This window comes from Lates calcarifer, linkage group LG14 (genome assembly GCF_001640805.2).
Source record: "Lates calcarifer isolate ASB-BC8 linkage group LG14, TLL_Latcal_v3, whole genome shotgun sequence".
Lineage (NCBI taxonomy): Eukaryota > Metazoa > Chordata > Actinopteri > Centropomidae > Lates > Lates calcarifer.
In genome coordinates, this window is record NC_066846.1 from 5887112 (window position 1) to 5903584 (window position 16473).

Consider the following 16473-nt stretch of genomic DNA (forward strand, 5'->3'; position numbering starts at 1 on the left):
ACTTGTCTATAGCTGTCACACACACACACACACACACACACACCAGGCAGTCAGTTGATGTGTTCCACAGAGGTTCAAAAAAGGTCAAAGCAGATGAGGAGAGAAATGTGAGGAAGGAAGGACAAGAGGTGACAGAAAGCAAAGAGCAGTTTTTGGTAACACAGGAATACGGATGGACCATTGTGAGTTTGAAAGGCTGCACCAAGTTTGTTTTTTAAGTAAAGTTGTCGTTGAAAAAGCCATCAGAGTCAAGGTTTCACTCTCATAGTCACATGCCTTTCACTTTATGACCAGAATTTGGCCAAAGTCTTCCGTACATACAAACACACACTGACTGACTGTAAATGACAGCTTGTTTTGGTTAGTCCAACAAGGAAGTGTTGAAATATATAAAGAAGTAAATGTTGAGTGTGTGAAAACAGTACCATGTAGTCAGATCTGAATGTGTTCGAGCTTGTTTTATGATATGTACATGGGGTCCGAAAACTGGAAGGCCACTATAGTTGAGGGGTCTGACAGCTTTGTGGGGACCAAAATGCTGGATCCCAGAAAGTTAAATGGCTGTTTGAGGGTTAAGACTTGTGTTTAGGGTTATGGTTAGAATTAGTTTAGTTAAGGGTTAAGCATTCAGTTGTGATGATTAAGGTTAGGGTAAGGGGCTAGGCAATGCATTGTGTCAAAGTCCCCACAAAGATAGGTGTACAAGGATGGGTGTGTCTCTGTGTGTATGTGTGTGCCCTTTCCTCACTGTCCCTGTGTTTTTTTCACCTAGAGTTCACCCAGAGTTTAATGAGAAAGACAGAAGTTTGTTGTCGCTCTTTTTCTTTCCATTTTTCTTCCCCTACTCTGTCTGAAAGAACGGGGGGGGCTGAGTTAGGAAAGTTACCCACAAAATGCAGTTCGGTTACTTTTGGAGAAGTTTCCTTTCCAGAAAGTACTCCAGCAGCAGGTGGGGAAATAAAGACAGAAAAAAGAGAGGGATAAATAGGGATGACGGGGATAAAGAGCAGCAGCAGTGAAGGGAACAGTCTGTACCTGTTTGTAAGCCAACTAGACACAGACAGGTTCATCTAGCCAGCATTCATCATGTCAGCATCTCTTTCATCTTTTTCTCCTTCTTTAAGTCCCTTTCGTTTCTCCTTCCTCATCCTCAGCTCGGGATAAACACCCACATGTTCCCCTTTCCCTGCTGCATTCTTCAATATGTCAATTAGCAGTTTTTTCCTTCTATCTTCCCTTTTTTTCCCTCCCCTTTCCATCCTGTGTTCCTGCCCTCTCCTCTAACGGTATCTCTCTGCTGTTAAAATGCACAGCGTGTCCGACACAAACCAGCCTCCATTAACTGTCACCATGGCAACCGAACAACAAAATTAATGCAGAGAGGGAGAGAGGAAGGAAGAAAGACAAGAAAGTAAGAAAGAAAGTCTTTGTTTCATTTTTGAGGCTCAACTTTAACGGTGTGATTAAGTGGTTGGAAACCGACTGAAACAACAAAAACAGAGCGTGGCGGAGGGAGGGAGGTGGAGGATGAGGTCAGACTGTTTTACTGTCCCGTTCGGTCCAGAACAGAAAAGTCTTGTTAACACAAAAACCTGTGTCTGATTGGCTCATAATGAGACAAAACACATTATGGGAAGTAGTGATGTAGCATGTAGAGGAGTTCTCCTGTTTGAAGATCCACTATTCAGAGGTAGCTTTGGTTTTATGAGCCATTTTTATTATTAGTTATATTTACAGACAGCACAGCTGTTTCTGACACATACACACACATATTGACACATTGCAGGGGATTGATTAGTTTGGTATTTAGTTCATCTGTACATAGAAACATAAAAGATTTCGAATAATATTATCTTGTGCAGGAAGATGCCACCATAATTCAGTGGCCCAATAACGACAATGTGACCCTTTAGGAGCCATGTGTGTCTGTTTCCAAGACCCAGGTGAGGTCTTAAAGTCCCACTTTTCATGCTTCCTTCAAAACAGTAGCAACAATGTTTTTCCATTTAGTGGATCCCAAGATGCAACCATGTTGCATATTAGTGTCCTGGACTGAAAATGTTGTACATCTCCCTGATATGGTGAGATTTAAGATAATTAATCAGTCCAGAAAACACTAACATAAGAAGTTCAGTTTGTTTTGGTAAAGTCCTAGCCACCGAAGATACTCCAAACCAGTCAAACAGTAACTCCTCATTGTCACGTTGTCTCATATTGCAGAGAAACAGAAAAGCAGCAGTGCAAAAACATGTTTCCCAGTCACTTCATAAGCATGGCAGGCTTTTTGCAAAAGAGGAGCCAAGCCACTCTCTCAGCTTGTTAAAGTGAAGCCTGTAGGCCCAGCTCCTTTTGGCAAATCCATATGGTTTCTGTGTATGTGTGTGTGTGTGTGTGTGTGTTCAATTGAAGTGCCTGGCTCCAACCACACTGTGGCTTGGTACACCAATTACGGGTTTGACCATGCAAACACTCACTCTCTCTCTTTCTCAAACACACACACACACGCATACACACAGAGGGTGGCCCTACAATAAGTTGCACAAAATGCAGCCATAATGTGGTTTTCTCATAGTTGTGAGCTAATCCACTCCGAATGAATCAACTGTCTCAAATAATTATTCCAGTCCACAGATGGAAGAAACGTGAAATGAGAAAATGTGCTTAGTCCTTACAAAAACTGCAAGAATGAAAGCATGGACCAGCGTCATCTTTTCTCCTTCAGCATCTCTCCTCTTTTCTAAAAAAAGGATAAAGTTCAGTCCATGTAAAATAAAAATGTCAGATATCTCCCAAGTTGTCATAGATGATGTCTGGAGATCTCAGTGGTGCGTGGTGGTGCTGGCTAAACCACAAATTAGCAGGGAGAGGCTTCTGTTTTGACACTTTGCTGTACACTTCCTGCCCCCCTCCTCCTCCACCACCACCACCCCAAATGTTGTTGTTGTTATTCACATTACTGCCAGGGTTTCCATGTTTCCCAGGGGGCAGTGGCACCGGTTCTTTCCGACCGAAAATGCCCCTGCCCGGCTTGGGGGCGGTGGTCGGTTTGGGTCCCCTCGGAGCCGGAGGCTGCAGCATGCCACGGCTCGGGCCGAGCTGCGGAGGAGAGTGTCTGTTGGACTCCGAGGGCTTTCCGTGGGACGGGGTGCTGTAATTCCCCTCCTGTCCTGACGATGCCGCCACCTCCTCCTGTCTCTTCTGGCAGTGGGGTTCCAAGCGGGCCTCGTCGTAAATACTCATCCCTAAACTCGCGGGCAAGCTAACGCTGCCTTTGGCACAACCCTCCGGCTCATCATATATGTGCTCTGGAGGAGGAGCAGGAGGTGACAAAGCCCCTTCTGCTTGGCCTCCTGGGGGTCGCCTGTTACTGTTCACCCCTCTTCCTGCCCCTCTTCCTCCCACTGCTGTTCCATTCAGACTCAGGGCGCTTGTTTTCTGGTTCAGCTCCAAGCTGATCCGGTCGTACACGTGCGAGTAAAGGTCTGGTGGCTTCCTGTGGTTGGTACCTCCATGGTGCTGATCCCCACCTGCTGAGGCCTCGTCTCCTACTGGTCGGAGGCGCGGGATTGGCACTGGAGGGGTGGACGAGTTGCTGGTTTGGTTCTGGCCCTTGATGCTGTCCACTGGGTCTGAGTAGAGGCAGTCAGCACTGTGCAGAGGCAGGCGGACTGAGTCAGCTGGTTCAGAGTAAAGACCTGCATGTTCATCAGCCAAGGGAAGACCTTTTGCTCCCGTCTGCCCTCTGGGAGACCGCGGAGGGGTCCCTCCTCCTCCCAAAACCCCCAACATGGCTGGTGGTTCTGGTAAACTCCTGCCTTTAAGTCCTCCTGTTGCTCCACCTCCTTGGCCTCTTCCTCCTCCTCCCCCTCCTCCATCTCCCCCCTCTCTCTTCCCAAGCACGCCATCAGCAGACCCTGGTTTGCTGCCACCTGAATCACCATCCGCCTCCCGACTGCTGCAGCTGCTGCTGTCACCGCTTCCCGACACGGCGCCTGCTCCACGTATGTGCTGCAGCGACGCAGGGCAGTCTGGGTCGAAGTTGAAGGGGCAGCTGAGGTGGCGCTCCTCAGCCAGAGCCTTCTGCGACTGGATGGCCTGGTCCACCAGCATGAAGATCTCATTGCCTTGCTTGGTCTCAAAGGTGAAGTTACCAGGGCCAGAGTCGCAGCGCCGACCTGCTTCGAATGAAAACATCACCTAAAGAGACAGGGAAATAAAGAAAAGGAAATGGATAGAACAGACGTTAAGTGTTGAAAACATGTCAAAGTCCTTGTGACTAAATAAATATATACAGAGGTGTCAATAGAGGTGCCAAAATGGGGCTGAAGTAATGGAATCCTTTCCAGTCATCGCTCATTTATCATTTTTCTTGGCACTAAAAGAAAGCATGCTTTGTTTTTTCCACTGAACTTACTTTTCTGTTTGTCAGCATATCTGCTTTCCTGCTTCACAGCTTTCACTTATTTAATTCTGTTCTATACACATGTACTCAAAAAAGTACCATTGTCTTTTTATCTTGTGCATGCATATATTTTTAAAATTAGTATCAGTCTTGACAGAAGCAACAATAAACATCAAGTGTAGATCAACTTGACATCCTCTTTAAAGGTCATCAGTCATTTTTAGATACTTGTCTCAAGCTTTGAAGAAACAAATTGACACAAAAATAACCACAGGCTAAAGCGGCATATCTCTGTCACCGTGTCTCACCACATGCACACACACTGTCACTAAAAGTATTTAGCACACTTCCTAACTACAACCAATGTAGCAGTCCAGGGCTAAATTTAACACACTGAACTTCCTCTGCCCATACTTGTCAGGTGCATTAGAGATAGTTCATTAGTTCATTATTTCATCATTTCCCAGCAGCACGGGTGGGTTTTCTTGTGCATCGGCCATCACTCACTCGGTCTCTCCCGTATCTCCTCAGCAGCTTGTAGGGCCACACCAGGACATTCCTTTTGGTCTTTGGCTCTTTCAAGATCAAGACGTCACTTTCAGCTTTCAGCCAGTAGCTGCCCGCCAGCCCACAGCGCTCAGACGCCTCAGTGCGCTGAATGCTCACCCAGAACTCGTTCACTGCAAGGCCAAACACGGAAAATGCAGTTGTGAAATTCTCTTAGTTCCAGATGATCTTCTGTGCTGCCCTGCGACTTTTTTTGAGATCTTAATTATGTAAGACTAGGCTGTTTTGTATCCTTACCTTCCTCTCTGGAGTAGTAGATGAGGTTGTCAGACATTTGCAAGTCCTGGGGTCCTCCATTAGAGTCTGCAACAGTACTGCTGCTGCCGCCTCCTCCCTGTGGACACACACATACACTAACAGTCAACCGACTGGCAAAGAATTATTATCAGTAGTATTTTTTCAATTACATGCAGGGGTTTGTTCCCCAGATTAGAGCAGAGCTAAAGGAACTGGGATCTTTCCAGTATAGCCACTAAAAGGACAGAGTAAACCCATGGAGGGATAGTAAGAGAAAGGAAGGAGAGAAAGAATAAAGAGTTAAAATATGTGCAATAGAGAATGAAGCGGATGGAGTCTTCCTCCTGGAAACTCCCTCTGGCTTCCTCTCTGCAAATATGTGTTATGTTCATGTGTGTGTGTGTGTGTAAGCGCACACAATTGAAGTTGTGGCCTGCACAGACACTCCAGGGGCATGTGGGAAATTTTGGAAGACTGATGAACACACGCAAACAAAGAGAATTAAACTGCAATCCCAGTTGAAAACTAAGTTAAAGCAGAAGTTCTTCAGTGTCTTCCTACCAAAATAAGAATATTGTATTTCTTTGTTTAAAAGGACAAAAAGGCCACAGAGCAGAGACAGTGAGAGCAGAAAAAATTTTGTAGATTGAACAAAAAACGCATTTAAAACACACAGAGCAAGCTTGTACGTAAAAAAAAGTAAAGCTCACAGATCCACCCACGTCTTAGTCACTTAGTTACAATTTCCTAAAGCAAACACGCTACAGCTTTGGTCACCCTCTTTTGTATGACACACACATCCACACACCTGAACGTTTGGGGGGAGGAAGAGTGTAAAGATACCTGAAATGCAATGTCACACATGGTATCCATCCAGTCTTTGGCAGCGTTCTTCTCTGCAGCAAACACATGGGTCTTGTCATTGGTTTCCACACAGAAGGCTGCCATGTTTTCTTTGGGACAGCTCTCAGTCAGCGCCGGCAGGATGGAAATGCACTCAGACAAGCGGATGATCTTCTTGTCCAGCTTCCTGGTTTTCTCGTTGGACCCACTGCCCGAGCCTCCGCCGGCCCCGCCCCCAACCCCCGAGGGCGAGTCGAAGAATTCGAGGCGGGCTATGCCATTTTGGCTGGCGGGGTACAGGACAAACCAGTTCTTCTTCCATTTCTAAACAGTGAAAAAGAAAATAATGTTAAAGTAGTGAAAATCTCTCATATTAACGCTGCATCAAACAACTACGTATAATGCGAAAAGTCTCTCATTGTGGTGAAAGCTCTGGTAAACTCGCAGTGCATGTACCTGTTCAGCATTAAACAGCAGACAACATAAAGAGTTTAGTGAAGCATTTAGAGCCAGATATTTCCCTCAGGAGTGGGTGGAGACCAAAAGCGGAGCTAAAAGAAGGATAAATATTGGAATTTTTTTCAAGTGGGCAGAAACACAACTCCAAATGAATGCTAATGTTGCACAGCATGATGTGTAAATAGGCAACCCTAACCCTTTTCTAGATTATGTGTCTATTTCTGTGTGTGTGTATTACAAGAAGCAACACACATTTTTGTTCCATCTGTAAACCAGCATCTTGTGTAAGAATGCTATTTCTGAATTTAAACTAAAACTGAAAGACAAAACACTGTGAGGGATGACTGGAAGAGGATGACCTGAAAAAGTGGAGGTTAAAAACAGAAACAGAAAATGTGATTCTTTGTTTTTTGCAACACACACGTCTCTCCTGTTCACATCTGTCTGAGGAGGGAAAACATTTTAAATGTGGTTTTATTCAGACAGCAATTGGGAAAAAGTAAAATGCAGAGTTGGCCACAAATTATCAAAACTGGATGAGGAGAGAGAAAAAGATGTGAACGTTTGAGATGTGAGTCAAAGCGATATTTCCGGGTCTTTCTCTTGCCTCTACTCTACTCTCCAGACTGAGGCTTCATGTAGGTGGCATGTGGTGATAAATCTACTGCAGTTTGACTCAGATCTGCTGCAGACACCATTATTTCCTCTACATTAAATCAGCAGCAGCAGCAGCAGCGGACCACGGTTACAGCATTAGTCATCACCGCTTACAGAAACAAGAACCATTTCACCCAAAAATCAAAACAGGAGCTAGTCTGGTTTTTACAATTTCATCCGGATGAGTAAAAGTTTAGTTCAGCGACTCAACCTGGTACTCGAAAAATACAAGATCTGCACCCAAGACCAGATATAACCACAAAATAACACCACTGAGAGCAATTAGAGCTTATTATATTCAGGGTTTTCAGTTCATATCAGATATACCTCATAATGTTAGACCATTAGTTAAGGATGTTAAACACATTTCAAGGAGTTATTTTGAGTGACCATGTGCTGTTTGAGATTTTGTGAATGAAAAATAAAAATGGTGGTGACATAAAAGAAAAAATACACCAGCTTCAGTAAATATCAAATGATACCTGCTAGGATTACAGGATAAATAACAGACTTATGTTTTATGCCACTTCCAAATGATAAATAACCTGACATATTGTGGGTTGTTGACCTTTGTTTAAATGTTAACAGGTTAAAAAATGGTCCAAGCTAGGTGATGGGGCCTTGTTTCCCCCTGAGGAGGAACAGCTAACAATATCTCTTCCTCCACAGGGAACAAACAGGGACATGACCAAACAACATGACACAATACTGAACAATAAGACACAGCGAATGTGTGCTAGACTCCAGATGTTCAGTGCTAACAATGGACACGATGACACACTACATGTGAAATTATGTGCAATCGCTACAGAAATTAGTATACACGTGTTCATGGTAAAACTGTGTGAGACACCCGAACTGAACTTTTTTGGGAAGTCCCTGTCATCCCTCATTCCCTCTGGACGTGCATGCGTTTGTGTTCTGTTGCCCCACATTACACTATGCCTCATCTCAGCTACATTTCTCCACTGTGTGTGTGTGTGTGTTGAGCGTGTGAGAATGAGTGTGTGTTTTCCCCTAAATTTACAGAGCGGGGCAGAAGCTGCCTGATGGTCAAAGAGCTAAGCTTGTGACAGGAAGGTCAGCGGTTTGAAAATCCTTCAAACAGTGGGGAAAGTCCAGCTGACAGAGAAGAAAATGCCCCTGATCAGTGAGTTTTGCTTTTCTGTGGGTCAGATACTAAAAAAACAAACAAACAAAAAAAACATCATCCAGCGCATCTGAAAATGAACATGACCTACAAGCTCCATTGGAACTGTATGTCCAGTGTAACATCAACTAACTACAGCCCAGCAGATATGTGACATCCGAGGTTGATATCAATACGGATATTTGTCTGTTGCTACAGCAACATCTCAACACGTCTTCTATGGAAACGACCCATAACTTTACAATTAAAGATTAAAATGTGATGATGATATTAAATTTAAAACAGTTCACAGGGAATTAAATTCTTACAAACAGTGCACAAGATAAAATACATCTAATAGATTTTAGTCTTTAGATCCATAAACTTACAGCCTATAAAAAGAATGTATCGCAGTTTCCATTTACATATCTGCTGAGATATGCTTTCCACCCTCTGAACTGGCCGATTATTTCAGCCTGCCAGTTTATCAGTCATGCTCTAACAGCAAACACTGGCTTTGTCAGTGGTAGAGGCAGTATTCAGATCTTTTACTTCAGGAATCTGTGTTTTGTTTGGAAGATCTCAATCTGCAAAGTAGCTGTGATGAATGTAGTGGAGCAAAAAGTGCAATAATTCTCACTGAGATGTTGAGGAGTAGAACTACAGTAGAACTTTCACTTAATACGCCAGTAAAAAGAAAAAATGTATGAGTATAAATGTGCATATTTACTTTCCAGTGCTGTGTCCTAGTAACAGATGAACTCTAACAACACATCAGCTCACCACTATCACTCACAGCATGAAAATAGGTCAGTTTAAAGGTGTAATTATGGTATTTGCATGATGGGCCTGATATAACTGTCACATCGCCTGTACGCTGCACAATCAAATATTTAACCCTTATTTCTTAATAAGCTCCAAAAGCTGAGAAATAATTTCTACATGCAGTTGTAAGAGTAGAAATGACAAGAGCAGAGGTTCATACATGCATGAGAACCAGCTTTATCAATTTCTAACACACACACGCACCAACTGCCAGAAAGGACAGGAAATGCGTGGGATTGTCATCACCCGGGATTCTCTCTGCTTCCTTCTTGTGCGTCCAGGTGTGTCTCTGTGTCTGTGTGTATGTACATATGTGTACGTGCATCTGTTTGTATTGTTTTTAATATTCCCTTGATACGTTGTGGACCATCTGTTGCCGTGTACAAGTGCAGGCACACACACATAAAAACTCTTTTCAGTCCACATACACACACGCGTAACTGTGCAGTACACATGAACAGGGCGTAAAACATGAATCCCCTGTTGCAATATGGTCTATACACGTGTGTGTGTGTGTGTGTGTGTGTCCGCATGTGAAACTGCTGCTCCATATAAGGCAACAAACGGTTATCATCCACTAATACAATGAGTGGAAATTATGCAAAAAAGATCATGACAGAGGGAGGGAGATAAACTTCCTCAGTGATGTCCTGCCTGTTCATAAGAACACAACAGAATTAGCTATGATACAAGTGCATGTGTGCGTTCGTGTTCCTCCTTTTCACTGTCGAAAGAATACACGGCCTTCACTGTTGTCCTATACATACTGACCATCATTTTTAAAAATAAACATTAAGAGAAACACAGCAGTTAAAAGAATGGCAGGGGGATCGACATTGCTTTACATTCATTGTGATACTTCATGTTCTCGTAGCAGTGTTTTTGGGTCTGACTCTCAGTATCAGCTGCGCCGGGGCAGTAGCATTTTTGAAAGAAAGGAAGAATAAAGTCATCATTTTAGGGATGTCAGTAGATGCCAAGCACTTTTGCTGATTTGTTTGTATCAAGAAGTTGGTCAGAAAAACCTACTGGCCTTCAGGCTAGCTGCATATGCTCTTCCTGTCTTTCAGCGCTGAAGGTAACGTGGTGGTGGTTTTTGCCTTCTTGTGAAGTTGCATAAACGATAAATAACGATACTAATTTTGTCATGTCTTCAAAGTTGTTTTCACTGGCCAGTCAGCGCATTTGTTTGCAGATTTACATCACATTTTCATATAATTTTGTGATGCTGTTATAGATACTGTTGCATATTTCTTAACAGGATTAAATAACCACAGACTTTGACTTTTGGCTTCGGGTTTCACATGTTAACACAAATCTTTAAGACACAACAGTGTGCTGACAGGACACAAACAGTACAGCAGTGCAGCTGTGTGTTTGCATGGATGGACACATTTACCCACACTGTCACTGCTCTAACACAGAATCTTCTCTATCTGTCATAATCTTATTTAACTAAAGCACTCAACCATGTTCCCACTGGCAACAGACAAACTTCAATGGTGTGATAGTGTGTGTGTGTGTGTGTGTCTGTCTGTCTGTGTGGGTGTAAGAGAGAAAAACTGTGTTTGTGCATCAGAGTATATCTGTTCTTTTAAAGTGTGTTAAGGGGAGAGTTAAGAGAAACTGAGGTGAGCTGTATGACTGTGTATGTGTCATGTATGTGTGTGTAATGTTTATTCAAGTGAAGGAGAGCTGGAATAAGGGAAAAGAAAGTGTGTGTGTGTGTGTGTGTGTGTGTGTGTGTGTGTGTGTGTGTGTGTGTGTGTGTTATACAAAGAGAGGTAGACCACTGCTTTGACCACAGATCTGCTGCCCTAACCTCAGTCCTCTGCTGTGTCTACAAAAATAAAAAACAAAATAAAACGTTCAAACATGTCAGGACTCGTAGAGAGGACAACAGTGGAAAGCTGTGAAGAGTAGACTAGAGTAAACTAAAAAGTACACTTAGTAGCTTTTAAATTGTTTTAATTTTAAAACTGATGAACCAAAACTGAGACGCAATGAGCTCCAATATGAGAAACTATATTGAAACTACAGTAATGAGTCCTAAATTTACCAAACCTCCCCAAATAAAATCCACTAAATTGAAGTTTTTTAGCTTTGTGTTAATGCAACATGGTGAGTCAAGTAGAAATACATTTCATCTAATTAAATTACAATTGCACATGTTGCATGGCTGAGAGATGGCTGAGGGAACCTGTGTTACATTATGAGTTAAACCCAAACTGCATGTACAGCTGCAAATAACGATTATTGATTTGATTCTGATTGATTGTTAAATGATTTTGAAATAATTTTGTTTAACCAGCAGTCTAAAACCCAGAGATATTCAGTTGAGAAGACCAAAAAACAACAAACAAGGGCAATAAACAGACATCTACTGTCTTTATATTAAATATATAGACTGTAATCCAACAGGTGTTTACTGTCAGCTGCAGAGAAAGGGAATGGGCCTTTAATTTAAAGGATTAATTCACCCAAATCATGAAAGTAGTGTATGTGTTCTTATTTATCTGCAGTTTAACATGCATACAGTCAACACATACTATGTAGTGTTTACATGGTGTAATACTGCAGCGTTTCTGATGTTTCCAGTCAGAATCAGCTGATATAGAATAAAATAGAATAAAATAGGCTTTTATTGTCACTGTACAGTTAAGTACGACAAAATATAAATTCATGTCTGACCAAAGTTTTAATAAAAAAGAGGTGTGAAACAGCAAATTTAGGCCTGACAAGATCTTCCCCCTGTTCAACATGTCCCTATGTCTGCACTGACGCGGAGGAGATGGTCCAACCCTGCACTGAGATCAAGACATTATCTGTTCATCATGCTACACCAGAAAATCAGCCTCTAAAGACGTGTTCAACACAGGATTGATTGTTCTCTGTATCCACCAACAGTTTTACTGTAAAACAGCTTCAGTTACAGCTTCCAGTCTAGAACTACATCACCAACACCACAGAAACTATACTCACGTATTCAGGCCACAGCAACAATTGTCTGACAGATCACTTAATTAGTACAATTAGGAGGAAATGACGGTTAATGTGAAGGAAGCAATGGGCAAATTTACATTAATTCATACTGACTCATATGAGGGGGAAAAAGTCAAATAAATGTGACTGCGAGAAGAAAACTACAATTGAAAATGAATGATTGTTATGATTGTCATTAAGTCGCTGTGAGTAAGAGCTCAGATCATTGTTTCTGCAAAAGCTTAATCATTTCTTTCCACTTAGCACCACTAAATTACAAAATCATACTATTCTTCCTGAAAATTTTTCTGCTGCAGAGTATATGTGGAGAATTTCCTAGGTAGAGTTACTTAGTTCCTCGTACTACAGATGATGTGGTGTTTCTTTTCTAAGAGATATGACTTAGCATCTGAGATCATGTCTGTTTCAAAGAAATGAGGAGAAGCTCTGACACTCAATTCCATTAATCCATGAGACAGTCTTTACAACTCACTGAGGTATAAATGTAGCAGCCTCAGGGTGCGTAATACTACTTTATCCTGACGCCCCGTCTGTTCAAGTGGCAGCTAGCTCCCAGGCGTCTTTACTGCTGATAAAGGATCATCTACAATACCATTACCAGACAGTACCAGTGCCAACATCAACATTAGACCAGCAGCTGTTTGTAGCTGCAGGTAAACTACAGACTGCAGGTCCAAGCATCTTGGATCTGACTGTGTGAGGCAGACAAGCAGATGCATGCACAGATGTTTTCCCACTAAATCTCTCACACAATCACGCCGCTCTGCAGCATGTCTGAGGCTCAAGATGAAATCAAATGACAGCTACCAATGTAAAAACTGTAATTACAACAGCAGAAAGTGGAGGACTCTTTCATCTAGCTCTTAGCCTACAGTATTTTATGTGCTAATAAACATTTCACCTGCAGTTCAGAGAGCAGTTGACCATCCGCAACACCACAAATATTTGCCATGCTTTACACGCTGACATTGTTCAGGTGTGATTCTGTTTGGCTGACAGAGGCAGACATGTCATGCTTTGGAAGTTATGAATACCTTTGTAATGCAGTGTGCGTCAAACTTCAGAAGAAGCAGCAAATATTTTTTGCTCTGTGTCCCACAGGAGAGTTAAGGCCTGAAGGTCTCAGACCTCTCACCTCATTTCCTTTACTAGATATCACCAAATTAAGGCATGTATCACCAAAGACTACTTTTAAAAAATAAGAACCTGTCTGCTTAAGGGACACGTGTCCAAGTTGACAGAGCCCAAAATGTCATCTTCCAGATTCTTACTTTGACTGAACCAGAGCTAAAAAACCAAAGGGATTCAGTTTATACTGATATAGACAGACCTGCAAGTCTGCTCATTGTAGAAGCTGGAACCTATAAATTCTAGCCATTTTAAATAGGTATAGGTATAGATATTTAATACATTTAAACTATTTTTCATATTATAGTGAGCTGTTGAGTCAGTCACCTCAGCCAGTGGTTCCCAAGGGAGGGGATCAACAAAAAACTGACAATCAACTAAATATAAACCAAACTCAGTTAATTAACTAATCATTTCAGCACTTAAAGAAACAGTGTAATAACTGATTGTATGGACTGTAGATACAAAAATAGACACAATGTAAAACAATGAAACACAGACGCAGCTTGGTGGTTTACATCCTGCCAGCAGGCTGTAATAACCTGACATGGCCATTGCCTGTCATGTCATAAAACAGCAGTCAGAAACAGAAACAGAATCCTTGGTCGGACAATGCCGCCACGCTCTTGAGTCACATTTTCCGACCATGCACGTGGGAAACAACCTATGTGTGAGAGCGAGTGTGTCCACTGACAGCATGAACGATTGCATAATTCACCATACAAACCTCTCACTAGTTTCAACACTTTCAGATCAGCCAACACTCAGCTTCCTGTTCTATTCGTTCGTACTCTGGTGCGTTTTTATACTTCTTGTAGGTCCTTTTTTCCTCTTGTGCAGAGATAACATTATTTTTGAAAACATTGAGGTTTTAGTTTGTTCCTTTTTACATTGTAAACAGTTTATAAAAGGCATTGAAACTATGTTTTGGTGAGTATGAATATCTATTGTGGAATGGTGATTTCAGGGCAGGAAACAGGGCCAGAATGTTTTGTTGGTCCATGTCATATGACCAGATAGAGAGACGGAGAGACAAAGACCCTCTTTACAAATCTGAAAGAGTAAATGAGCTCTTATCCAGCGGTTGCTCTGAGACCATAGGCAAGGTTGCATGGAGGCCAAGGACTGACACAAACACACAGTCACACCCACAAACACACACACAGGTGTTATCACTGACATTTACGAGTGTCCGGTCCTGCCTGTACTATAATGATTCAGCACATAAAGCCAGAGGTGGTGTAAAAGTGGTTTGTTGACAGTGTTTGCAATAATGTGAACAGTTAAGATGTAGTGGAAATGGTCGGTCATTGCTGTTCTGGTTTTGCAGCCTTTTCTAATGTGTTTTCTAATGTGGAAAATCATCTTGCAATGGTGATAAAAATATGACAGCTTTCATTGTGCAGCTCTATTAGCTACTCTGATGAAATGAAGTGGCACAAGCTCACACAGACATACACACACACACACAACACAATAACTCTCACACCTATCCTATCCTCTCTACCTCCTTGTCCTCGTTCACTTTAACTGCTTCATCCTACTTTTGGTTTCATGTATTTTTACATTTACTGATGTTTACTACGGTGCACCAGAGTTTTACAGGCTCATAAAACACATTCATATGCACATTCACTGACACAAACAGATGCGCCAGCAAGTTTACTCCAACCCACCACATCAAAACAAGGCCAGATCAGTGAAACACTTCGATCACTTCCTGTCTGTGTGCCTACTGTAAGTTTTTTCTTTGAAGACCCTGGGCACAGTGACTGGTCTGTAATTGCATCAATATGTGCTCTATTTATTTGTCATTACGTAAAATGCTCCTTTCTGCTTTACAACTGGGAATAGATGATTGTTTGTGACTTCAAGACATTTTTCAAGACTTAATGGGACACTTCCATCCTCCTGAATAAAAACAAGTCATGAAATGCCTACACGCAGTGCTGCTGTGAGGGTTTGCAGAGACTCTATCTTTACCTAAACTAACATTGACAGGTTTTATGCATCTTATATGGTACTAGTTTAACATCCTTATAATGTTTCTGAGGATACTTTTTATTTATGTCACAATTAACATCACTTTCACACTTTTATAAGGACTTAACTGTTTATTATGAGCAACTGTGACCTTAAAGTGGTTTTTTATCATACTTGCTGTACATGGTTTCCTGTGTTATTTTAGTGATGTTCCTACAGAGACCTTGTGTGTGTCTAAGAAGTATTTTGGCAAGTTTTATTGACCTTTAAGAGCTTCGTGGAATATTTCAGTTCCTCATATATTACTAACTATGAAATTGTTGTTATATTTCTATGCTGGCTCATACTTTTAATGTTATATAGCTCCTTAAAAATATTCATCCTGGGGTCATCGGCTACAGTAATTTTTCGTTTGAGTTATTTTGTCAACGCCACAAGCTTGCCAGCAAAATAACACTCTATTATGTTGGACTTACCTTTCCAAACTTTTGATGCTGCACATAAAGTTGTCCCTCCTTAATGTGAGTGTCCATGCCCACGAACAGTCCAGGGTCCCCCCTTCCTCCAGAAAGGCGAAATTTGACTTTAACTTAACACAAGAAAATCACTTTTAGGGGGGTTTATTTTTCCTCTATTCCCCTAACAACTTCCCTTTCTCTCACTTCCGCTCCCCAGCCCTTAAAACGCATTTATCCTAACGGTGGCGGACAGTTAACGGTGTCATGGTGGAAATAAAAAAGGTCCAAATAGTCGCCGGGTGGTCCGACAAAGTTAAATAATGTCTAAATGTTGTCGGCGGGTCGTCTATCTGTCGTCTCTCACTCCTCCTGTAGGGCAGGACCGGTGGAAGCTCACACTTCGTACATAACATTAAGCTTCCGATTACGGCTTTCACAATAAAAGCATCATCAACCAACATGAGTTTTGAATAGCATAATACAGTTCAGCGATGCTTTACGTGAAGGGAATTACTCTAACAGGTATGGGGTCATATCTTTGTTTCAACTGACAAAACCCTAAAATATTTCTGTAATTAGTGAGAGCCAACTTAACGTTGTTGTGGAGTAAACAAAGATTTAATGCAGAGGCCCTCTACTATACAGAGCCTCACAGGGTCACTTCAAGGACCCTGGCATTTCACTTTATAATGCAATTTTAGTCAGTTCAGTGCATGATGTATTGTTAAAGATATTTGCAATTAATCAAATCTCTACAAAAAACCTGAAACCCCTGGGCCTCC

At 42.0% G+C, this 16473-nt stretch overlaps 1 protein-coding gene across 1 annotated transcript; it reads right to left on the reverse strand.

The window, feature by feature from the left end:
* Positions 1 to 1695: 1695 nt before the first annotated feature.
* On the reverse strand, positions 1696 to 16087 carry dok1b (docking protein 1b). The gene is made up of 5 exons (XM_018684889.2): positions 15710 to 16087; positions 6050 to 6373; positions 5207 to 5303; positions 4910 to 5082; positions 1696 to 4197 (listed from the first exon to the last, which is right to left on the reverse strand). Exons 1-5 carry the CDS (start codon positions 15764 to 15766, stop codon positions 2779 to 2781), a joined length of 2070 nt encoding a protein of 689 aa, XP_018540405.1. The 5' UTR covers positions 15767 to 16087; the 3' UTR covers positions 1696 to 2778.
* Positions 16088 to 16473: the final 386 nt, after the last annotated feature.